Below are 26,371 nucleotides of genomic sequence, written 5' to 3' on the forward strand. Positions count from 1 at the left end.
TAAAAAAAAAAGTTGTCAAAAATGGTTAAATGAATAGGTTGACTTAAACGAGCTTTTCTCCTTACCCCATGTTGCACTAAAGGTTGCTTTAAGGCTAATGTAAAAAACAGTTAAGACAAGCTTTAAGCTAACTGTCTAGCATGTCATTCTTTAATCAAATAAAAATCACAATCCTTTGCAGATTGCTGTAGTATAGGAGGAATAAAGCACTGCAGGATGTGTTGTTATAGTAAAACTTCAGGGTGCTAACAGTAACTCTTGTGCTTCATCACCACACTGTGTGGATTATTTTCCTATAACAGTACACTCTCAAGTGTTTTTATTTATTTATTTATTTATTTATTCCTTAAATTCAATACAATACAGATTTAGGTCTAGGTGGTGTGTTTCTGTCCATTTTTTTCTTTCTCTCTTAGAGATAACGATGTGTAAGAAGCCAGATAATCAAACTTGAACACAGGGACAGTCTTTATGATTACAGCAGCAGCAGGAGAAGATTTCTGTTTATTGTCCAAGTGATTAGTTTAAAACCAGGTAAATAAAGCGCATGGTAGCGACATTATTATAACAACACAACCAAGCAAATATGTCTTCATCCTAAATGTGAAGAATTACCCCAGTCTACAGAGTGTGTCTGAAATAAAATTCCACAAAACAACATTTTTACAACGATACACAATTTGTACTTTATTTTTTTGTATCATTCCTGGCCCTCATAAGTAATGAGAAATCTTTCTTCTGACATAAAAACGTTAGTAAAATTAAAAAAAAAAAAAAAAGTTATGTGACAAAACAAAACGCAATTTTTATACTGTTGTTGTGAATAATCTGAATGTATCGACTCTGTTTCGTAAACACCCTCCCCCCTCCGTGTATCTGACGCGCTGTGACGTGTGTAATCCAGCAGCAACGGCTGCGTTCCAAATAGCCTTTACACTCTAGAATTGGCTCCCCGATGGGCGCGTGACACAACCGCATCTACGCCCTACGCAGTTCACTACGTATACAAAACAGCGTTATTAGGGATGCGGCCCTCAGCGGCTGCCGGGGCTTTTTTAGAACGGAAAACATACACGAATTGTCAATGTGTAAACGGGCTCGCTGATGGTAGCAGCTCGGTAGAGATTATTAATTTAACTTCAATTCAAATAAAGACGGCGATGTTTTTTTATTTTTAATTTAAAACGCAATAAAATCATGTCCGAGTGTGGCGCGTGTCGTGTTGGGTATTCTGCAGAGTGGGGACTGGATTGTGAAAAGCGACCGTAGCTATTTTTCTTCTTCTTCTTCTTCTTCTTCTCCTCTCTCTCTCTCTCTCTCTCTCTTTTTTATACCCCCCAATCAACCGCCGATGATTTCAGACAGCGACCTGCTGAAGGACCGCGTCGATAAATCGCAAGGATGAAATTTACCGAGCATTTGGCGGCTCACATCACTCCGGAGTGGAGGAAACAGTACATCCAGTATGAGGTGAGAGCTCGTGCTAACGCTAGCGAGACGAAAACAAACAAACAAACAAAAACAAATCCCCGATGCGTTTTAAAGCTACGCTATATATATACACATTCGGGTAATGCGGTTAGCTAACATTAGCTAGCATACATCAGTCTATAGCAGTGTACGACTTAGCACTGTGCTAGTGTACGACTTAAACGTTTCTTATTAGTGTTAATGTACAGCGCTCTACGACTTAAACGTGCCTTATTAGTGTTAATGTACAGGGCTCTACGACTTAAACGTGTCTTATTAATGTAAATGTACAGGGCTCTATGACTTAAACATGTCTTATTAGTGTAAATGTACAGCGCTCTACGACTTAAACGCGTCTTATTAGTGTTAATGTACAGCTTAAACGTGTCTTATTCGTGTTAATGTACAGCGCTCTACGACTTAAACGTTTCTTAATAGTGTTAATGTACAGGGCTCTACGACTTAAACGTGTCTTATTAATGTAAATGTACAGGGCTCTATGACTTAAACATGTCTTATTAGTGTAAATGTACAGCGCTCTATGACTTAAACGCGTCTTATTAGTGTTAATGTACAGCTTAAACGTGTCTTATTCATGTTAATGTACAGGGCTCTACGACTACAACGCGTCTTATTAGTGTTAATGTACAGCTTAAACGTGTCTTATTCATGTTAATGTACAGGGCTCTACGACTACAACGCGTCTTATTAGTGTTAATGTACAGGGCTCTACGACTACAACGCGTCTTATTAGTGTTAATGTACAGCTTAAACGTGTCTTATTCATGTTAATGTACAGGGCTGTACAACTACAACGCGTCTTATTAGTGTTAATGTACAGCTTAAACGTGTCTTATTCGTGTTAATGTACAGGGCTCTACGACTTAAACGTGTCTTATTCGTGTTAATGTACAGCTTAAACGTGTCTTATTCGTGTTAATGTACAGCGCTCTACGACTTAAACGTTTCTTAATAGTGTTAATGTACAGGGCTCTACGACTTAAACGTGTCTTATTAATGTAAATGTACAGGGCTCTATGACTTAAACATGTCTTATTAGTGTAAATGTACAGCGGTCTACGACTTAAACGCGTCTTATTAGTGTTAATGTACAGCTTAAACGTGTCTTATTCATGTTAATGTACAGGGCTCTACGACTACAACGCGTCTTATTAGTGTTAATGTACAGCTTAAACGTGTCTTATTCATGTTAATGTACAGGGCTCTACGACTACAACGCGTCTTATTAGTGTTAATGTACAGCGCTCTACGACTACAACGCGTCTTATTAGTGTTAATGTACAGCTTAAACGTGTCTTATTCATGTTAATGTACAGGGCTGTACAACTACAACGCGTCTTATTAGTGTTAATGTACAGCTTAAACGTGTCTTATTCGTGTTAATGTACAGGGCTCTACGACTTAAACGTGTCTTATTCGTGTTAATGTACAGCGCTCTACGACTTAAACGTGTCTCATTAGTGTTGGTGTACAGGGCTCTACGACTTAATGTGTCTTATTAGTGTTAATGTACAGGGCTCTACGACTTAAACGTGTTTTATTAGTGTTAATGTACAGCTTAAACGTGTCTTATTAGTGTTAATGTACAGCTTAAACGTGTCTTATTCGTGTTGATGTACAGGGCTCTACGACTTAAACGTGTTTTATTAGTGTTAATGTACAGCGCTCTACGACTACAACGCGTCTTATTAGTGTTAATGTACAGCTTAAACGTGTTTTAGTGTAAATGTACAGCACTCTACGACTTAAACGTGTCTTATTCGTGTTAATGTACAGCGCTCTACGACTTAAACATGTCTTATTAGTGTTGATGTACAGCGCTCTACGACTTAAACGTGTCTTATTCGTGTTAATGTACAGCGCTCTACGACTACAACGCGTCTTAATAGTGTTAATGTACAGCTTAAACGTGTCTTATTAGTGTTAATATACAGGGCTCTACGACTACAACGTGTCTTATTCGTGTTAATGTACAGGGCTCTACGACTACAACGTGTCTTATTCGTGTTAATGTACAGCGCTTTACGATTTAATACCTACTTAATGTAACATATGTAAGACATTGTACTACATAGACATTTACAGTAAAGTACGTCTGAGGTGTGACTGCATAACATACATCTTGGCTGTATTGTACAACTGTTCACGTCAGCACCGTGCAACATAATTACGAGCTGAAAGACGTAGACAGGTATAATATCTCAGTCGTACGGGAATTAAAAAATGATAATCTTGCTTAACCTTAAATCAGGCGGTCTAAATTTCCTCCTGGAGTTGTTAAACGGGAGAAATTAAACCTAGATGTCTGTCTATGTACTATAGGACTACTGCAACTTCAGTGCTTGGACCCCTAAAAAACCCGAAACAACCGTATGTGACTTATTAAGGGGGGAAAAATAAACACTGTAAAGCACAAAAAGTGGCCTCTGTGTATTTCTCAATTGTGAAGTAAGAACAGTTAAATGTTAAATAACAATAGATGTAGGTTGTATGGTACCTTTTACATGTTTCCACCTACAAATGATAGGGCGCACAAACTTTCGTGCTGTAGCGGTTCATTCCAAAGCTATATCTTATTTAGTTGTCTGTTAATTTGTTTCCGTTTACATGATTTAAAAAAGACCATGTCCTTTTGAGAACCGATATGGCAGTGGTTCTAAGACCGTTCACGCATCATTTTGTCGCCATGACAACAATTCAGTTTGTTCACAAGATTATTTTATTATTTACAACAATATTATTTTGCAGTTAAATTGAACTTTGTTGTTTGTTAATGCAGTAGTACTCGAAGACAAAGTGCAACTAAAATGAATGTTTTTATTTGGTACGCCATGGTGTTTTTTTGTTGTTGTTGTTTTTATAAAGATTTGCTTGTTTCCAGAAGATGATGGTGGATAAGAATTGCACCTGCTCTCCTGGGGTCGAAAAATCTGCCTAGCATGCACATGCATGAGTAATGATTAATCCAACGTTTAGATTAACCTAATCTACTCTTCCTAGGGCACTAGGACAGCATGTTTCCTCTTCACTACAGCAAGTCTGTCTGCTTGGTCTGTACATTTTAAATGCCAGTTCAGACAGAAGACGGTTCACAACTGCGTGTGCCACCTGTTTATGATGTCGTCTTCGTCTTTTGTATCGGTTTAGCTTCCCGAACGGTACTCGTCCCCCAACATGTTGACACAGGCTTTTAAAGAGTTACACAAGGCGACATTTAATTATTTTGCGCGGGTGTGTACGAGGCACTTGCAGAGTAAGCGGAGGCGGGTCCTAGCTGGGTGATGGCGGCTTGAGCATGCTCAGGCACCTTCGGGTTTAATGGCCTATGGGTAATGAGATTATTGCTATCTCCAAACCTGCTGTCATGTCTCTCACAGAGGAAAACACTTAGTAGGGGTGTGAATGTGTGGCGGTGTAATTTGAAGAAAATATTTATACCATGAAGGTTATACTGAAGTACTTCTGAAATAGTGTTCAACTTTACAGACTATCTAAAATAACAGTATCTGACTTTACAGATGAACTAAAATGAGCTACTAAAATAAAGGTCAATTTTACAAACTAAATAATGTAACCAACTAAAATATTGTCCAACTTTACAGACTGTATAAACTGATAACTATATTGTGTCTGACTTTGCAGAATATCTAAAATGACCTAATAAATAGTGTCTAACTTTACAGACTATCTAAAATGAAATCTTAAATGCCCTACTGAATTAGACTTTCATGACTTAGTGAAGTAATGTGAACTTCACATATTTGCTCAAGAGATCTACTGTAGAGTGACTAACTAACACGATCTACTAAAATAGTGTATAAACTAAAAGGAGTCTAGATAAATACGATTTAGTTGACGTTGCTTTTCATAATCCAGCTGTACAAAAGGTATGCAGGAAGGCAGAATTTCTAAATGACCGAATGCCTGGTTTGCAGTTAGAAATAAAAATGTTAATATTATGCATGGACTTAAATTCCCAGTTCCTAAACAAACCCAGACTAAACGTATGAAATGAATGAATGAGGTGAGTGAGTCAGTGCTATGTGCGCCGTCTCGCTCAGACCTGATTTTCCAGTGGCTTTGAGTAACTGTCGGCAGAAGAATTAAAACATTACCATCACTAATGATTTAACCATCCGTTAATAAATCGCTGGTTTCTTTTTAACTCAGGGATGCACTGCAGTCTAGCCACCCAAGTCTGAGGGCTGCACGATTATGGCCAAAATGATAATCATGATTATTTTGATCAATATTGAGATAACGATTATTTATCATGATTATTCATGCATTTTAGGGACAGCATATTTTTATTGCACTTTCACATTTAAATAAACAGACCGCTGCTTTCATCTCCGTGTTGTGCTACATTCCTGCTAATGTATAAATCTTTGCATCAAATTAGACTGGTCATTAAAGTGCTTCATCTCGTAGAAGCAAAATATAAATAAAATTGTACCCAAAATATAGGATGAGTAAAACCAATCGAATGAAAATATGCATCCAATATAACAATTTGCAACTAAATGAAAACAGTTCAGGCGAATGCAGAAAAGGCAATAACAGTGTTCACAGGAGGAGAGACGCAGACAAATCACCAAATAGAGCGGTGCAGGGATGACGTCATTTTGTACCGAAACCCGGAAGTTAGAATCACACTGGTTTTCTCGACAAAAATCCAGTAGGATTTTCCCATAGGCTTTTGGATTATTGCAAAAAAATAAGCTCTGTGATCAACAAAAATTTACAATACTGACACGTTTTGTCCATCAAGATCATTTTCACAAATGAACACAACTTTTATGAAGTTTGAAGCCTAAATACAATCCCCAGAAATAAAAAGCTAACCATACGCTATAAACAAACTACACCACGGTCGCTCGACTTCAACGTCACCATATGCAAGCTTCCGACAACTTTTCAAAACGTGATCTTAAAACATTCTCCATAATTCAGATTTACTCTGTGGGTGATCCACGTTTTTTTTGTTTTGTTTTGTTTTTTTGGGAATTGCGCACAGAATGCCTGAACCAGTTTATCTGCAAAGTTTTTTCCAGTTTGGCGTGATGACGTTTAACAGTCGCCTTTTTCAATACACGTAAACGCTTTTTAAAAAATCCTCACGAGTGGGGTTTTACTGGTGTATTTTATGTCGTAGAATAAAACGTAAAAATATTTTGAGCTTGTGTTCACCACAGACCTTATTTCAGGCTTTTAACCAAAATCCCATTCAAAAAACCCATTGACTTCGGGACGATGGAACCGAAGTGCTAAAATGCTAACTTGTTTCTGGGTTTTGGCATTACAAAATTGACGTCATCCCTGTGCTGCTCTATGGCGATTGGCTGTAAGTTTAGGAAGCGCTTGATTTGATCTGCAGTGGAGTTTTCTATTAGCGGAGGACGAACTTTAAATGTCAATATCGCAGTCGATCATGTTTATGTAATCGTGGGCCGTCAAAAATCGTAATCGAGAGCGATAGTCAACTAATTGTGCAGCCTTACCAAGTCTGATTAAATACTAAATAGCAGATATTTTTGCATTTGCAGTATAAATGTGTAGAAAATCAGCAATTCAAAAGGGAGAGCTTGTTCACTGTAATGCTACCACCACCACGCTTTTACACCAATCTCATTCTTACGAAATATATTCGTGATGCTCCCATAAATTTTTTCCCCCACAAAATATTATCTGTACAGTAATTTCTGAATGGGATGGCTTTTATTTCAGCAGCACAAACGGTGACCAAATATGCTATTTAAGAAAAGGCCTGTCTAATAAACCCGCTACTGTATTTGTGTCAAGTTTCCTTGATAACAATATGATGGTGGGATTTTGTACACGTGTTTTGTGTTATCGTAGCAATGCAGAATTTTTTTTTTTGCAATTTCCCTTATTTAAACGGAGCTGTTCCTGGCACCCGTGGCAAACTCTTACATAAAAGCTTACACTAAACATCACAAACGGCAACAAGAAACCTGCATTCCCATGTTCCCACTGACCTTCCCTGCACTTGTAACTAAGGTGTCAGTTTACAGAGTTCCCCAGCCAGGCAGGAAAATCAGAAAACGCATGCACACACACAAACACAAAATAAAAAAAATTTTTTTTAAATGGACACCATGAACTTGGCACCAGCAGAACCCTGGTTTCTGTTAACAGGCCAAATCTGACTTATGAGTGGATTATTATTTGTATTCGTTTTTAATGAGAAACAAACCTTAGAAGGTTCTGCATGTGGTGCAGGACATACAATTAGTGAATATCACAGCGCTGTTGAATTCTCGATTCTGATTGGTCGGCAGTTCTGACGCCAGTTCCAGCTACAAGGCAAATCGCAGGTTTATGTTAACACACTTGTTTTAATGTGTTATAGTTACTGCGGTCATGGCTTTTCCAAATAAATTTTTTTAAAAATACACACTTTTGATATGGTAAGGAGATGATTAACATTTATGGAAGGAGTCTCCAGTGTCAGTGAGGTAACATTTCTGCCATGGAGTAAGTCTTCACTAGTGAGAAATTTCAGGAGCTTGTCATGTTACCGAGAAACCGAAAATCCTCTGTCCTGAAGACTTTCCTGTGGAGGAAAACGTACTATTACAAAACACTGAAACTGGAGACTCCCTCCATACACGTTAAACAAAACACGTCCTTAGAGAAACCCTTTCCAAATCAACTCTATAGTTTTTGTTTGTTGATCCTTAGATTGTTTTTGTCCTTGTGAATTATTTCGAGTTGTCGCTATTGAAACGATAACGTTCTAATGCAAACAAGTTTTCAGATCGCTAAACTCTACTTTAGATCTCATTAGCTCTGCTGCTTTGTGTCGTGACATCAGGCCGATTCAGCAGGATTCTGATGGCATTATTGATTGCGGATAATCAAGTCAAAATATCGCCTTTCCACTCATCCCTCCTCACAGTAAGAGTCGACCTCTGACCAAGTTCGCTACCACGGAAGACACAAGGATATGAAAGCAAGCAGTGCAGGAATGAGCTGATAAGAAAATACAGCGCATCAGCATGTTGTCTCCGGGTGAAGTGGAGATAGATAAGTAGGTACATAGGTTTAGTTTGCAGTTTTCTGATCTATGATCAGATTTGGTGTTGCATCACGGCACTATCGAATTCTTGAATTCTGATTGGATGGGTGTTTTATTTTCTGTAGCAGAAGGTTGGTCAGTAGTTCCGGCAGGAAGGCAAATTTATACAAGTTCATGTTAATGCTGTTGTACTAATATATTACCGTTTCTAAAGTAACAGGGGCTTTTTTTTTTTTTTTTAAATGGAGGATGCTCCGCATTATAAAAACGTGTTGTTATTTAACAAAGAAAAATCCATAATTGTACAATAAAAAGCTTATGAGGAAACATTTGATTAACATTTTATAGAAGGAGTCTCCAGTCTTTGTTGTGTTTCGGTTTCTCAAGGTCACGACAAACGTGATTTTTTTTTTTCTTTTTTTTTTTTTCTTAACATCAAGATGGAAACGGAGAGGTTGGGTGAAGAAACTAATGGAACTAACTTGTTTCACAGCTTTATACCATGTTAAATGTAACTATAAATTGATAAAAAAGCATGGCAAAAAGGACAGGTTCTTTAATTAATCAAATCATGTCATCATTGGTAAATGAAAGCACATCGTCATGTGCCGTTATAGGAAAACAATGATCTTTGCCTCGTGCTGCATCAAAGTACTTCCTTGTTGATTTGTTTTTGTTTTTCCTATAGCAGCACGAACGCAAGAGTTTTATACGTTGCAAAATTAACAGTGATGGCTATCTAACTAATAAGCAGTGATATTTCCTGACTTTTTTAAATGTATTGTTTATCATTGTTGTCGCTCAATTCCTAGTTCAAAATGTCAGGTTAGGTTTTCATGCTAATTAACAGTGTTTCACAATTTGCCATAAATCTCCAGTCTGTTCTCATGATCAGTTCTGGGTTTATTCTGGATGTGACGTCATCAGAGGTTGCTTTTTTTTTTTTTTTTTTTTTTTTTTTTTTCTTTCTTTCTTAAACACACAGACAAATTTCCCTCTGAGCCTTGGATTGATGGAGGAATCCTATACGCCAATTCTGCCGTGTAGAAAAGTTCTACAAAATATGATCGAATGCTTTCATTCATTTATAGGTCTTAGTGAAATTGTGTTTTTTATACTTCGGTTTTAGTCAAAGGGGCCTGGTTATATGAAGGTGCAATTCTGTGATTTTTGAGCTGTATTGGGGAGAAAAAAACAGCTTTATTTGCAGACCAGAACGTGACCAACATTGTGAAACCTGCAAAAGGAAGTAACTTGACAAGTTCTAGGAATCGAGTCACTCGTTGCCTGATTGCTACAGGTCTAATTCAGTTGAAGTGAACCTCAGACCAAATCAGTCCTTGTAAGCATTCCCAGGTTTGGGAAATACATTTTTCTTAGTGCAAATGGGCTCAAGTCTGGAGGAAAATGCCAAACAAAGAGAAATATTTAATAGCCCTGGTCCTAATCCTGAATGTTGACCAGGAAAGACCATCCTTTTAGCACCCAAATTCCTGTATTTTTTGTAACTGCTATATTAGCTAATGCTTTACAAATTGATTCTCTTAACACATTAGTTAACATCATTAAACCATAAACCTAAGCAATAACCAAATATATGTAACCAAAACTTGGTTGATGTGTTTTGGTTGATGCAAAATCTGACCTGAAACAAAGTTTGAATAGCTAATGTAATATTCTCAATGTGATGGAGGTTTAAGTATTTAAGATTTAAGTGTAGTATTTAGTATAAGTGTATGTTGAACTAGCCTCCTTCCTAGCTAACCTGCTATTTGTGTAGCAACGAAGTCAATTTGTCAAGCTTCAAATTTTTAAAAATGTAACCAAGTAATGACATATCACAACTCTAACAACAGAAACATTTGCGTTAGAGAATTTTCATTGTTGGCAATGCTGTAATTAGATTACCTGCTCATACTGAATTAACACTGATTAGTGTAATTTATATTATTCAACATATATTATTTAAATATTATGATCAATATTGTCACAGTACACATTTCTGAGATATTGCGGGCATCTTTATATTTTTTCAGATATCTTTTTCTAAGATTTTTAATGTTTTATAACCATTAAAATTTCTGATTGGAAGCAGGAAGCAGGCCTGAATGTTTTTCTTAAAATATTTGACAGTTTTTCAAGTTAGGTTTTTTTTTTTAAATAATAATTTTTTATACAGTTTGTTTTGAATGCAAACCAACAGCAAACCGGTACATTGCAAGACACATCATTTATAGTAGAAATGTCTTCAAGGGACATTAAGATTTTTAACACTGAGAATATGGAACGTCCTCATGGATAAAATGGGCACACAGGCCTCTCTAGCTAAGTTCAATAGAGTAACATTATTATTTAACACAATGTACTTGTTCCAGCTCTTGTGTTATTTTAACATATCTATTTCGGTGTGGATTTCTGGATGAGTGTTATGTCTCATTGGGCAAATGGAAATGCGATGAAACACTGCTATTATCTTCCATTTCCTCTCCATCTGTCTAGCTTTAGACAGTTCCTCTTCTCCTCACAGTGAATTATTTCCACTCTCGAGGCTCGGTTCCCGTATTCCTCCGCCCACCTGCCGGTGTGTAACGTGAACGCTGGCAATCATGTCTCACGTTTGTTTTTTCTCTTGCTTCCACAGGCGTTTAAGGAGATGCTGTATTCCGCCCAGGACCAGGCTCCATCGATTGAGGGTAAATATCGGCGTATTGGTATTAAAGATCAGTACACGTTTTATTGAACAGCTCTACACAACAGTGACGACAAATTCTCGCTTTCTCGGTCAGATTGTCGTAATAATGAGGAACGAATTAAAACATTGTGTTATAATTGAGGAAAGTACAATCTTTGATATGGTGAAGCTTTCAGAGGTTTACTTAACACTTATGGAAGGAGTCTCCAGTGTCAGCACTAAAGCAGTTAAAGCTGGAACGTTAAGTTTTCAGACACAGGAATACAGGAATAGACTCTCACCGACCCCTTTATTATGAACACCGACACACCTTACACACATTCATGCCGTTAAACAGGCAGCCAATCATGTGGCAGCAGTTCGGTGCATAACATCATGCCGATACAGGTTCCGTTCAGATCAAACATCAGAATGAGGAAACAATGTGATCTCCGTGATCATCCGCTGTCGTAGCTCATCCATCCACGTCAAGGTTTGATGTATGGTGCATTCTGGGATGTTTTTCTGCTCTCCACAGTTGTCATTCGAGTTCCTCTCCGCTGGAACCGGCCTGGCTGTTCTCGTCTGACCTTTCTCATCGACAAGCCATTTCCGCCCACAGAACTTGCACTAGATGTGTACAGATAATCAACCTAATTACTGGACAACACGTCATACAAATTAGAACACAGCATATATAGACACACAAATTACACAAAAAACAACTGCTCAGGATGTTCAGTTTTCTGGTAACAAGCTTTTTTTTTTCTTTCTCTTATTAACTCCAAGAGAAAGCGAAGGTACGAGTGTAACAATAAGCTGGGAAGTAACTCTAAGTGAATAAAAGTATGTTCGTCAATAAATAAGTAATCATTGGTGAATTTCTGTGCTGTGAGTGGAATCAAACATTTCAGAACATGCTGTTTTAGGAAAATAAACCTTAGCCCCACCAAGGCGTTTATTATTACTTTACATTGTTTCAGCACTAGGAAGGTTGAGAGTTTAAATCCCAGGGAAGGGCAGAGTTTTCTGATTTAAAGTAGAGCCAGTTGTGCATGTGTACTGTACAAACGGAATAAACAAAAGCAGACTTGATATGAGGGTCTGGTTTAGCTCCAGATTTTAATTGAATTTGAGCTTTGGTTAAGGGAGATGTGCATCACTGATGGCTCGGGAAGCTTTCCTTGAGAAACAACAATCTCAGTCGAAAGCCTAGAGAGACTTCTCCTGGTTGCTAAGCAGCTCACAGGAGGAACATCAGTTTCCGTCTCCCATCAGGAACTCGGCACAGAGCGTTACACTGTACAGTACGTTTCTGCTCGGTGAGAGGCTTCGCTGATATCTTCAGTGTAATGTGCTTGCACTTAAAATGTATACAGGATGTAAGAAACCAAGCCATTTTATCAAGCCTTCTATGTATAGCCCCGTCAACGTTTTTTCATATTATGACATCTTTTAACATGAGCACAGATAAATCCTCATTTGCTTGGTGAAGTCAAACAGCCAAAAATACACAAAAATGTGCACGTTTTTGTCTTGGATGCTAAACCATCAAACCTGACGTATATTATTTAGCAAAGACGTTATGGAGTAAGGAAACGGCACATTCTACATATTCATAATTGCACGTGCACTTCCGCACGTTGCTCTCAACCTGAGCCATGTTAGTCCTCCCTTAAATTACAGCTTACGGCACAATAAGAGGTTCTTTTTAAACTGGCGCAGGATGACGGTCGGCCTTACGAGTCTTAATTTCTTAATCCAGTTTATTCCATTTCTTCTTCTCTATAATTATATTTACTTTGCTCAAAAACAAAAAAAGAGAGAGAGAGAGAAAAGGTAAAATGTACATGTTTTTATAATTTTATCTACACAAAGAACTCCAAATTGTTAAAGACAGCAATCTGAAATTGATCAGTGTGATCCTGCCACCGCCGTGCATGGACGGAATTCTCAGGGCGATGATCAGTCATAGGGAAAAGTGCTGTTGCAGGAAAGTAATCCACGACAGGGTGGTCTAATATGGGCTGCGTTAATCTTGCCACCCCACAGTAGATTACTTTTCCTACACCAGCGTGTCCTGAAGTGTTTCGTTCCTTTGCGAAGATAATTTACAGTGTCCACGATAAGGATGTCGTATTGGTTGGCTAACAGATTATCAGCATTTACTTTGATTATTGTTCACCTGCTGGCTTTGATCTTCGGTTGTTGGCCTTGTCCGCAGTAAGCTGATTATTTACATTCGGCATTAACGTCGTATTTGTCATCATTCACGTCTGGAAAGCCTGATTCCGTTTCCAAATGACTCACTGGATCAGTATTATTCCGGGAATTTCCGTCTGCTTTATCTGTGTCACAGGAACAGTGAGTGGACATTTTCTTGGCAGCAGAGCTGCAGCTCTCGGTGACTTTCAGCATCGTTTACGACATGCTCATTTGCAAGTTTACTTCTGTAAGCTGTACAGAATGCAGAGAAGGCATCAGTATTCACATGTTCACGCTGATCCTCAAAGCATTCATCTAAATCTACCCACACCAAAGATTTGCACCATGGTTTTTGTCTTTCTTTTTTTCTTGCTGAAGAGTAAAACATGTTGTGCTTAGTCATTTCGACTAAGTGAAAAAAAAATTGTTACCCTAAGTGGAATAATTTCCTGGCTCATTGCAAACAGCTGCAGCTGTGTTTTACTGTTTGCAGAAAAAAGGAAGGACAGCTCATCCAAGGCAATACTTATACCATAGCACTGTTTAGTTCTTGCTTCTGATTGGTCAGAAGATTTAATTACAGGTTTTATGTATGCGCTTACGCGTTACACAGGGACTCGTATGTACCATGAGTACAATGGGTAACTCTGGATGAGCTGAGGAGATTCACAGCCAGGATGGGAAGCTTGTTCACAGGACAGCCAGAACCCAGAAGCTACAAGAAGCTGGGATTTTTGGAAGAGTGGCAAGCCATGTGAACTCAAGTTTGGAGTTTTCCAAAATATGGAGACCCAACAAATATGCAGGAAAAAGCTTCTCTGAGCTGACGAGACCAAAATGTAACTTTGATCTTGGCACAGAGGTCTCCATTTGGCAGAAACACAGCACAACACTGCTCATCACCATGAGAACAGTGAAGCATGTTGGTGGCAGCATCCATTAGAGTAATCTCCTTATCTGGTCACTTACTTTTGGTGGAGTCAAGGTTCTTTATTGGACTTACTGACACTGTGTGGGATGTTGGGGTTCATGATGCTGTTTGTTTAGATATGTTCTCTTGGGTCTCAATAACGGTTAGTTATTTTGACGTGAAGATCTAAATAATCTTGGCACATGCATAGTTTGAACACACACTCTGTCCTTCTCTCACACACACACGCTCGCAGGCATCATGCCCAGGTTCTTGTAGTGATGCTCTCGCCATTTTTTGTTTTTTTTTTCTTTCCCCCTCCGTTCGAGCCTCTAGAAAGCCATACTCCCCCTCACACTGAGCTCAGGCTTCCTCAAAGACGTGGGCTCGAGTCGGTTGTAATTATCTGCAAATAACAGTAATCTGCTTTCTCTGTCTGTGTACGCTCTTTTTAGAGGTGTTGGTTAAGTGCACTTAACGGTGATTATTGTGATCTCAAGCACACGAGCACCTGGAAAGATGAAGCAGCAGGGTAACGGCGGCTACAGCCGGGTGACGTTAGCTTGACGGGACCGATTGTGGCCATGTCTGCCAGCCTCAACCCCTCATTGTGAGAGTTTTGGGCGCAAGGTTACGCACGTTATTATGACGGGGTCGGCCAGACTGAGGCTGAGATCATGTGCTCAAAATTTCACCCTGAAAATAAGTGGTTTCTCAATTTGTCTGGTGGACTAAACGTTACCTCATGAGAGTCTGTGGGGGGAGGGTTTGGTTTGCAGCCAAGAGTGGAGCGATACTTAAAATTGTTTTAAACAATTAAAGTGATATTATATTGATCCTAATACTAATAAACTAATACTCTTGCTAGTACTGGAGCTGCTGGTTGACTGTGTCTCGTTCAGAAGCTCTTCAGGGTTTGCAGCAAATCACAAACATTTCCCAGAGACCTTTGCTGACCTCTCCGTTCACCCGCAGCTCCAGCTGTGTGAGAACGTAGTCGCTCCAGGCGCACGGCGCTAGGGTAATCGAGCCGTGTGTGCGTTTCCGCAGGGGCTTCAACACACCCGAGTCCAGACAAACTGACCCAGTTGCAGGCCTCACGCAGAGGGTTACCCAAACCTGTAACTCAGTTCCCATGGTGCACTGTTTCTAACACTGAGAGAAACATCACAAGCTGTGTTTGATTTGGACTAGTGCCACGTTTCAAAGCTTCGACAAAGTCCTGTGTAATCTTTCGACTAGGAAAATGTCCCAGAACGCTACTGCTTCTGCATCTCTATGTATTTTCTGTTACTCAGATTCAACCTATTGGAGCTGCAGTTGCTCAGTATTGAAATCGTGATCATTTCTCACGGCTTATTGCAAATAACTGTTTTAATTGCATTTAACTGGCACTCAAGTAGCAATAGCAAGTTCAGATTTGCTGACTTTTTTTGGAGTCGTTAATTAGTGACCTCGGGTCATTTTGAAAACCTAGTAATTAAAGGATACTTTCAGGAGGGTTCTCGTATCTCCAAGCATCTTTCACCTCACAGGAAGAGGCTTGATGCTGCAAAACAAAACTAACTTGTCACTTACATTGAGAAAACATTGTCTTTTCAGCTCAAGATACACTATTATGACCGGAAGTATGCGAACACTTGACCATCAAACCACACAATTTGAAAGCACACAATTGTATAGAATATCTTTGCATGCTGTAGCATTACAATTTCCCTTCACTGGAACTAAGAGGCCCGAACCTGTTCCAGCATGACAATACCCCTGTGCACAAAGCGAGCTCCATGAAGACATGGTTTGAGAAGGTTGGACTGGAAGAACTTATTCGAGTGTCCTGCACAGAGCCCTGACATCAACCCCACTGCACACCTTTGGGATGAACTGGAACTGGAGCCTCCTCAACATCCCAACATCAGCGCCAGACCCTATTAATGCTCTTGTAGCTGAAGCAACACAAATCCCCACAGTCACGACCCAAAGTTTTGTGGAAGTTCTTCGCAGACTAGTGGAGGTTATTATAACAGAAAAGGGGGAATAAATCTGGAATGGGATGTTCAACAAGGACATACGAGTGTGATGGTAGATGTCCACATACTTTTGGCCATATATTGTAGGAGTAATTGTGTGTATGATTAGTTTGTTGTCTGTACCAATTGGTCTGATTTTAACTGACATTTTGAAATAAAGCTGTTGATTTGTCTTTTTTGCTTTGAACATAATTATGAAACTTAAATATCCTTCATTTAAAAAAAAATATTCCTTGGCCTTTTTGTACAGTGAAAATTAAATGTAACTTTTTTTTTTTTTTTAACTTTTTGCTTCAAGTCATAATGATGAAACTTAATTAAATGGCATTCATAATTTTTTTCTTTCTTTTTTCTGCCTTTTTTGCTTTAAACTTAACGACGAGACTTTAATAACACTTATAAATGTGCCTGATTATTATTATGATTTTTAACAGTTTATTTTCTTTATTGTATTTCGAATTACACACTCTCTTGGGGTAAGGGGTTGATGAGGAAAAAGGCAACAAAAAAAGCTATTTAGTCATTTATGGTGAGTCATAAATAACTTATTCTATACATACAATTATATCCTGAAGAATGAATGAACCGAAGAATCAGTTCCACGAAAATCGGCATTTAGTAAGACAAAAAATTAGGAAGTAAAAACAGGTTGGTTGGTTGTTGTTTGGAAGCTGTTGCTGAAATGGACCTGGACCGCTTCGTTGTCTGAGCTCCTTGCAACACCACCCAGTCTCACAACCTCACTGCACTCTTAGCGGACGTGCTAAGAGGGTAACTATCACTTTACCTGGCCAATTATTCCACCCTCAGTTTGTTTACCCAGGCTGTTTACGTACGTTCCTTATCAGCGATAACGAGCTTTACCGATAAGGCCGCCTTGATAAGTTGGCATGTTTCTTTGAGCGGGTGCACACTTCGCTCTGCAGTTCTGTGTGCTTATGTCTTATCGGGGAGAACAAAAAAAAGATTTGCCTACACGATGAGTAGCTTAAAAGAACAGTTGGTAGATAGACATTAAATTTACTCAGGTTTCTCCTTATCGCAGATGTACTCGATCAACCCGAGTCATCATTTATTGTCGTGTCGAAATCAACACACGCGCACTCGGATTCCATGTTTCTATCGTTTAAAAATAAGACTTGTTTAGCTATTTTGCGAAACTTTTATTTTACGGAAAAATCACTAACTTTTAACAGGCTGTTGCGTTTGTGCTTAGCAACTACTTTCTTAGCAATCAGCAAAACTATTCCTTTAAATGATGTGAAATTTTACGTCATTGCACTTAAGCGCCGATTAAGCGTGTTTGGATTTGAGATGGAATTTTGCGCAGTTCCGTTTTTGTTTTTATTATTCAATGTCGACTTGTCGATTGGCAGTTACTATAGAAACGATAACGTATTAGAACGAGAAACCTACGATTTTGCCTCATAGCTGTAACAGCTACCGCTTTAGCGAACACTAACAATTTTAATAATCAGTTTATACTTTATATTATGTTTGTATTATGAGATTTGGTTTAGTCTTGACATTAGGGCTGAAACAGTGTCCGCTATTTTTTTTTTTTTTCCCTCCCCCCACGTCAAACCGGAATCTTCAGACTGACTCCTTTTTAGTGTGCGACTTCGACACTTAGTCACTCGTGCAGACAGTGATTCAGCACCTGGCCGTCTGGACGTGGGCCTTGCTTTCGACTTTTCTGTCCCTCGAGGCACAATTCGCTCACGTGCATCTCTCTGGCAACATGGTGTTTACAGTCAACAGCGTTAAGGCCCTTAGAAAGTTCTTTACTATGATGTTTACTGTGTTGATGATGATATTAATAGTACGGTCCCATATTGATATAATGCAACCACAATATTACCACTGCCGGATGGTTTGTAGCTCAGAGATGTTCGTTACAGTTAGAGCATTCCCCCGGCGATGTTTCCCACTGTGCCATGTTTGCCTGCGTAACTATGGAAGCAGCGTTACACACACACACTCATTCTCGGAGAAGACAGGCTGCTTACATCGCAGCTCCAAATGGGCAAGCTCACAAATATGTACAAACCCGAAACGTTTGGACCGAAATGGGAGGGAGAAGATTTTTATCCCCATCGCCATTCGTCACCTACTCGTTCTCACGCTCGCATTCTGTCTCTTGTTTGTCTCTGTGTCTGTCTCTAGTCACGGACGAAGACACGGTTAAGAGATACTACGCCAAGTTCGAGGAGAAGTTCTTCCAAACATGCGAGAAGGAGCTGGCCAAAATCAACACATTTTATTCAGGTGCATAAATGTTAAACACGGTACATTGTGATCCAGAACATTCTTTCTCACAGACACAGACCAGTAGGGTCTTAGCTTCTACTTTCTTTACTTTATAGCTACACTTGTGGGCCATATATAATCAGTTTCTATGTACAATAATGTCAATAGACCTGGGTAGATGTACCTAATGAAGTGCCTTATAACTAACTACATAGCTAGCCACAGAACGTATCCAAAAACACAACCTGACCACAAATGCAACGTCCTGCTGCTAAAAATCAGAATTCCTGTCTACTAGTTTTTACATTCAGCATCTAATTCATCAGTCCGTCATTCTTTTCCAAAGGTAATTTTACATTTTTTTTGTCTTTACATCTGCCCTCGTGCAGAGAAACTGGCCGAGGCTCAGCGACGCTTCGCCACGTTGCAGAATGAGCTGCAGTCGTCTCTGGACGCCCAGCGCGAAAGCAGCCGAGCCCCGGGCTTGCGGGCTCGCCGCCGCGCCGTCTTCCACCTGTCCCAGCAGGAGCGCTGCAAACACCGCAACATCAAGGACCTGCAGCTGGCCTTCAGCGAGTTCTACCTCAGCCTCATCCTGCTGCAGAACTACCAGGTCACACCTCCCAAACACCAACTTTTAATCTCGGTTATTATCTCAGAGTATTAGCAGCTTGTAACGTTTTGCCTGCTTGTGGATTCGTGCATTTTATTTTCAAACGCTTTCGTTTTTTTGTAATGTCTTTTTTTTTTTTTTTTTTTTGTTCTTGTGCCCACCAGCATCCATTTTTTTTCCCTTTTGTAAAGCGTGAAACGTCTTTCCCCCCCCCCCCCCCCCCCCCTTTCCTACAGAACCTGAACTTCACCGGTTTCCGGAAGATTCTGAAGAAGCACGACAAGATCTTCGAGACGGTGCGAGGGGCAGACTGGCGGGTCACTCACGTCGAGGTGGCGCCCTTCTACACCTGCAAGAAGATCACTCAGCTCATTTCTGAGACAGAGGTATGAGAACAGAAGAGGGTTAAGATGGTTCATGACTGGACGATATTGCACCGTGAAATTAAAACAAAAAAAAAAAACCCAAAACTATAGTAAGTACTGAACTGTTGGAATAGAGCAAAACAAGCCAAGATACGGACATGTCTGTGATTCTTCCTTTTTATTTCTCCAGGCCCTGGTCACCACTGAATTGGAAGGCGGCGACCGACAGAAAGCCATGAAGAGGCTGCGAGTGCCTCCCTTAGGTGCAGCACAGGTGTGAGATCCATGCTGTAAAACATCACTGACATCACTGTGGCTGACAAAAAGACATCAGATTTCTGCTCCTAAAACAGTTTGAACAGACCGGTTTTGGGTGTTTGCTTCTGCTTTGTGTGTTTGTGTCAGCTAGTGACACAAACTTTTTTCCGTTTTCCTTTTTTCTTTTTTTTCTGTTTCAGCCTGCGCCGGCGTGGACCACGTTTAGAGTCGGACTTTACTGTGGAGTCTTTATCGTATTAATAGTCACCATCAGCATCACAGGTACGGCTCTTATAACCTCTCAAGTAGGAAAATTTTAATATCTTTCGAATCTTGACATTGCGATCAGAGAGAAAGCATAAACATCCCGTAGCCCTTCTAATGTCTAAATGAAGACTTTTTTTTTTTCTTTCTACATATAAAGGCATAGCAAAAAAGTTGCAATCTTCAGAAATCTCCTCAAGCGTGTGGCCGCTGGTGCGGATCTACCGCGGAGGCTTCCTGCTCATCGAGTTCCTCTTCCTGTTGGGCATCAACACGTATGGCTGGAGGCAAGCGGGCGTCAATCACGTGCTCATCTTCGAGCTGAACCCTCGCAACAACCTCTCGCACCAGCACCTGTTCGAGGTGAGTTTACACGTAGGAATAAATCTCTTCGGCGACGTGAAAACGACCGACGGCTGAGGTGGAGTCACTGCTGCTGCCAAGAACAGTACAGGTCCTGAAATGTTTTATTTCTTTTATACCACAGCTTACTTTTTTTTTCTCCCCCAAGAACGACATGTAGTTTTTATCCATTTAAAGTTACAGTTAATGCTCACTTTTCACTTTCTTTCACCAGTCAAAGAACGTAGCTACGATAATTAATTTTATAAAACGATCGATTTGTTTTATAAACACTGCATGTGTTTTATTACGTATAACAACTTCGTTGTGCTGACTTTGTGCTTTGTCGTTTCTTCCCTCTGCTTTTTTTTTAATGCAGATCGCAGGCTTTCTCGGCATGCTGTGGTGTGTCAGCATTTTGTCCTGCCTGTTTTCTGATTCCTTAAAGATCCCAATTCAGGCTTGTCCTCTGGCACTCTACGGCTTCTTCCTGCTTTTCCTCATCAACCCCTTCAAGACGTGCTACTACAAATCCCGCTTCTGGCTCCTCAAGCTGCTGGTAAGAGCCTGAACCACTCTGCGAGTCTGTCTTCACGTGTAAATGTTTTAAAACAAAAAACGAGCTCCAAAATTGGAGTGAATGAGAGAGTTTAATTTATACATTTGAAACTTCATGAAGCAGTTCAGTTGAAAGGAAGGTTCAAAAAAGGGAGTGTTATGTAAAGAGCACAGTGAGTTCAGTTCAGTGACTGTGGCTCACGTTAGCAAATCAAGACTTGCGTTATGTTATTGCAATTGTTATTCTCATCTTTCTCCTGTTCCTCTCAGTTCCGAGTGGTCACTGCGCCATTCCACAGAGTGGGCTTTGCTGATTTCTGGCTGGCCGACCAGCTCAACTCGCTGGCGGTTGTCCTCATGGACCTGGAGTACCTGATCTGCTTCTACAGCGTGGAGCTGGACTGGCTGAAGTCCTACGATAAGCTCGAGATTAATAGCGGTAAGGCCTGAAGTCGATTGATTATATTGATGGATGACACCGATGATGATGCATATTTCTCTGGTTCTATTCGTTGCTTTATTCGTTTCTTCGATCTTCAGCCAATCCTTTAGGTAACACATGCAACACGTATTCGTACGGCGTGCGCGCCATCATCCAGTGTCTGCCCGCCTGGTTCCGCTTCGTGCAGTGCCTGAGGCGTTACAGAGACACTAAGCGCGCCTTTCCTCACTTGGTCAATGCCGGCAAATACTCGACCACCTTCTTCGTGGTGACGTTCGCAGCACTGTACAAGACCCACAAAGGTGAGCGCATCATCTAGACGTGTCACGTTAGACAAGAAACGGCGTCAGAGCTTTGTAACAGCCCGAGAAATTGCGAGTATTATTATTATTCGACGATGATTTGATCTGATGCTCTTCTTCAGCCGATAAGCATTCCGATACGGACATTTTCCTCTACCTGCTGATCGCCTGCTCGATAATTAACTCCTGTTACACGCTCATCTGGGACCTGAAGATGGACTGGGGTTTGTTCGACCGCAACGCCGGGGAGAACGCGCTTCTCCGCGAGGAGATCGTCTACCCACAGAAAGTAAGCCAAACACTTTATTTACAGCGATTCGTTCGTGTAGACGCGTTTATTTATTTCGCTTGGAATATGACTAGAATATATAAGTGCTGGTTTGACGTATTCTTTAGTGTGTAGTAGTACAGCGTGAAGATCTTAAAAGCAACATTTTCTCCTCTAAATGCTTTTACTTTTGTTTCACAACAGGCTTACTATTATTGTGCCATATTAGAAGACGTGATGTTGCGCTTTGCCTGGACCATTCCTCTCTCACTTGGGGTACTGACTTCAGACCCGTTTATTGGCGACATTTTGGCCACCGTTCTCGCGCCGCTGGAGGTCTTCAGGTGAGAAGCACTACTGCATGTTACGTAGAATGTTTGAGGAAACACTGACGCGGGTTGCGGTTAGACGTATCGAGAGGAACCGTCTCGTAGCGGAAACAAACAATTGCTGACTTTTCGCTCATTTCTGTCATCACCAGACGCTTCGTGTGGAACTTTTTCCGTCTGGAGAATGAGCACCTGAACAACTGCGGCGAGTTCCGAGCGGTGCGAGACATCTCGGTGGCACCGCTGAACGCCGACGACCAGACGCTGCTGGAGCAGATGATGGACCAGGAGGACGGCGTAAGGAACCGGCAGGGCAAGAAGAGCTGGAAGAGGAGCTACAGCATGTCACTGAAACGACCTCGCCTCGCCTCCCAGTACGAGCACCATTACATCACCTGTGTATTTATACACATACTAATGGGAGGGTTTTATTTCATGTGGAATCCGATCTAAAACTTGCACGACAAACTAAGACCACGTCCATTAACAAGAACTTCAAGGACACGTTTACAGAGTTTGTATAAGTACCTGATATGGGTTAGGCGACTGATTATATTTTGGGAAGCCATATGTACCACACTCTGCCTCACTTTATTATTATTATTATTATTATTATTATTATTATTATTATTATATCAATACTATTGTCTCATGCCAAGTATTCTTTTTTTTCTTTCCTGCTCAGATCGAAATTGCGAGACACCAAAGTCCTGATCGAGGACACAGACGACGACACCTGACCTCCGCTCTCTTCAGGGGCTCCCTCATACCCTTGAAATGGACCACGGGTCCCTTCAGGGGCCTTAAAAGCCTTCGAAGGCTCTCCAATCAGTCCATCACAAAGCTGCCTGTCTATACACACACACTTACACATACATGTACACAAATATGGTCTCGGAGACGAAACCAAACCTGGCACTTGACACACAAACTCGATTTCCTCGCTAGCACAGGATCAGCCACTTGATTAGTTACTGTATTCTTCTCGATTTCATCATTATTGCCTTGATTCTTTTCAAAGCTCTGTTATAAAGGAAAAGATTTTGTCCCAAAAAAAAAAAAACCTGTCTAAACTTGTAAGTATATTCACGTACAACAGGGATCAAAGCGTGATAATCAAAAATAAGACTCTCCAGAATGGACTCCGGGTGTGGTGAAACGCCACATCTCCGTGTATGTATGTAGTGTTGTTCGCGTAGTAGTCACATTAGACGTGTTAGCCATGATCTGTGGATACTTTTTTTTTTTTTTCCTTACTGTTTTAAGAATGTACATTACATTTTGTTATTTATGTGAAGGAAAGCTGCCTTGGTCAATTCATTTTAAAGTAGTGTTGAAAAGGCGAAGTTGAATTCCATGCCATCTGCCAAGGTCCCCACCCCCCACAAAAAAAAAACAATTGGTAGATGTGCTTTGAAACCCTCGGGTGGCACTTTTATCGGATTATAATTAACACACCACTTTTGCAGGTGCGACTCAAACAAAAAAAAACCACTGAACTACTAGTTAGCTAGTTAGCATACACGTGATGTTCAGCTCCTTTTTTTGTTGTAATTTGTGATCTTTTTTTGTTTGTATTTTTTTTTTTTTTGAAAGCATGATGCCAATGCAATCCGAACGAGCGCAGCTTCATTAGTGCCCGTGGGAGATTTTCTGTCCCGCAGGGTTTAGCTATACGGCTCGTTCAAGAGCACGCCAAATGGAACATTCCACGAGAAGCTTTGTCATGATTTCGAGCAGGGAATTTAAGGCCTGGACTTTAAATGAGCAGGTCTGCATTAGCAAAATGATAAGCTGTAAAAAAAAAAAAAAAAAAAATTCTTGTTCTTTTGTTTAGCATAGAAACCCATGTTCTTCTTGAACTAGAACTTACACCGAACATGAGCATATATTTATTGTGTACAGCTATCCATCACATTCCAGTGTGCGCGCATTCCACATGAGATCTGTCCACTTGCTTTTCTGTCTTTTTTTTATTTATTTTTTTTTATGGCTGTCTTCCAGAGTTACAGTCCGTAAATGCCACCTAAGGGTTTTTTTCTGTTTGTGTTTTTTTTAAAAATACAAAACCAGGAAGTACCTGTGTTCTGCGGTCATGTCTAGTGTCCACAGACATAATTTCTCTTGTTCTAGTTCGATAATGGAGGATTGTAAAGTGGTGTGCTTCAGGGCTCTGTCCTGGGTCCGGTCAAAGCGGACTGTTACATTCCAGGAGCAACAGGAAAGGTCCAGGGGTTCCCACTCCCGCTTGTTATTCTTGTTATTACCATTGTGGTGCACCGGAGCCGGGCTGCGCTTGCCCGTTATAAACTTTGATACACTTCAGTGCATCTGCAATAATCGGAAAGGCTCCTTTTCAAGATATGTTGTCTGACCATACTGTCCCAGGTAAATGCTTGGACCAAAAGAATGGTTGATTTTAAATGGTTCCCCCCTCTACTACCCCCCCCCTTATTTGTTTGTCACTACTCATATTTTGACTCTGACTGCCATTATTTCTGTTAAAGTCTTTTGTGCATATTGGTCACTCTTTAATTTTCCTCCTATTTTTTTTTTTTTTTTTAATTTAAGAAGAACATTTGCAATATGCGTAGTGTATTTTAACACCATTCCATTTACGAGTGGTGCTAGTTAACTGAAAAATAAAACAATGGCAATGATAATACAATATCCTTTGCTTGTCTAGACATGGGGTAATAAGATTCACCTAATACCATCACCAAGACATCAAAATATCATCTCGGATACTTTCTCAATACGTTCTGTGTAGGCAGATTAATACAGTATAATACTGTGACAATATTGTATGCTTTTCAGGTTAAATATCTATTGCAAACAACAACTAGAACTATACTCGAGTAATGATAATCTTCAACTTGTCAATCACTTCACACTTCAAAATATTTAAATGTTTATATTTATTAAAATAACCTGCTTATGTGTTACACTTTGTCATTACTATGAAATGGATATTTGTTATTTGAGTATTGTTGGTTTTTATGCCACTTAATTGTTGCGTAAATGTTCCGGTGTAAAAAACTGAAGCATGGTGGTAGTTGTTTCCAATCCACAGAAGCACTTGAGTGGGTACTGCGACCAACAAGAAATTCCCCAGGGTATGCTGATTGGCATGTCCAAAGTATCCATAGTGTATGAATGAGTGTGCCCTGTGATGGATTGGCACCCATCCAGGGTGTACCCCACCTTGTGCCCGATGCTCCCTGGGATAGGCTCCAGGTTCCCCACGACCCTGAAGGATAAGTGGTATAGAAGCTGGATGGATGGACAGTAATCCCAGTTGTACTACATAGTCTGCTCTCCTATAGATAGCACAATAGACAACGCGCTTGTTAACAGCATGCTTTCACAGTGCATCAGTGCCACTCCGCCTCTGTCAGTGGTTTCAGATGAACTAACAGTCTGTGTTTCTGACAGAAGCTCATTGTGAGGATGAAGAGGACTCGGGAGAGGAGACACGCAGCAGCAGTGTCAGCCTTTAGCTTTAACCGGTAACAGCAGCTTTACAGTCTCTATACACACACACACACACACACACACCCTCGTCCACTTCCCCTCACCAGTCCAAAGGACGGGTTAATTACCACACACAAGTGTTCATCAAACGCTATCTTGAAGTGATTAACTCTTTAATGTTGATGTGACTGATGGGAGATTTGTAGATGGGTCACTTAGAAAGCTAGGTAATTAGCATAAAATGACAACTGTACATCATTTCTTATCATTTATTTATTAGCATAAATTGATGATGGCTTGCTAGTTATCTAGCTGGCTAATCTCTTGACCTAGCTACAGAGTAATATTAGCCTGCTAATTAGCAAAATACCTAAGGGGTAATAAAGTGATCTAGCTACAACAATATTGCTTTTCCAAATTTGCAAGCTAGACAAAGTGCTAAAAAAAAAAATAGCAACGTCGATAGTGTTTTTTTTTTAATTTGCCTGTTAACCTTCTAACTAGATAGCAAGCTGTTTAGTTAGTAGCCGTTTAGTTAGCAGGTGCTCTAGCAAATTAAA

General features: G+C 40.1%; 1 protein-coding gene across 1 annotated transcript; it reads left to right on the forward strand.

The window, feature by feature from the left end:
• Positions 1-991: 991 nt before the first annotated feature.
• xpr1b (xenotropic and polytropic retrovirus receptor 1b) lies at positions 992-25,282 on the forward strand. Its single transcript, XM_053628352.1, has 15 exons — positions 992-1,470; positions 11,175-11,226; positions 18,513-18,614; positions 18,986-19,209; positions 19,446-19,595; positions 19,765-19,848; positions 20,033-20,114; positions 20,257-20,459; positions 20,818-20,997; positions 21,267-21,435; positions 21,537-21,740; positions 21,863-22,029; positions 22,213-22,352; positions 22,490-22,711; positions 23,023-25,282. The coding sequence occupies exons 1-15, from the start codon at positions 1,402-1,404 to the stop codon at positions 23,075-23,077; spliced, it is 2,103 nt and encodes a 700-aa protein (XP_053484327.1). The 5' UTR covers positions 992-1,401; the 3' UTR covers positions 23,078-25,282.
• The last annotated feature ends 1,089 nt before the right edge of the window (positions 25,283-26,371 follow it).

Source organism: Ictalurus furcatus, chromosome 7 (assembly GCF_023375685.1).
Source record: "Ictalurus furcatus strain D&B chromosome 7, Billie_1.0, whole genome shotgun sequence".
NCBI lineage: Eukaryota > Metazoa > Chordata > Actinopteri > Siluriformes > Ictaluridae > Ictalurus > Ictalurus furcatus.

What these genes read in the sequence shown, in the direction of transcription:
- xpr1b (XM_053628352.1), top strand. Translation starts at nt 1,402, where the DNA reads ATGAAATTTACCGAGCATTTGGCGGCTCACATCACTCCGGAGTGGAGG. An exon ending in AACAGTACATCCAGTATGAG is followed by an intron (nt 1,471 to 11,174) that starts GTGAGAGCTCGT and finishes TTGCTTCCACAG; the next exon opens with GCGTTTAAGGAGATGCTGTA. An exon ending in GCGCCGCTGGAGGTCTTCAG is followed by an intron (nt 22,353 to 22,489) that starts GTGAGAAGCACT and finishes TGTCATCACCAG; the next exon opens with ACGCTTCGTGTGGAACTTTT.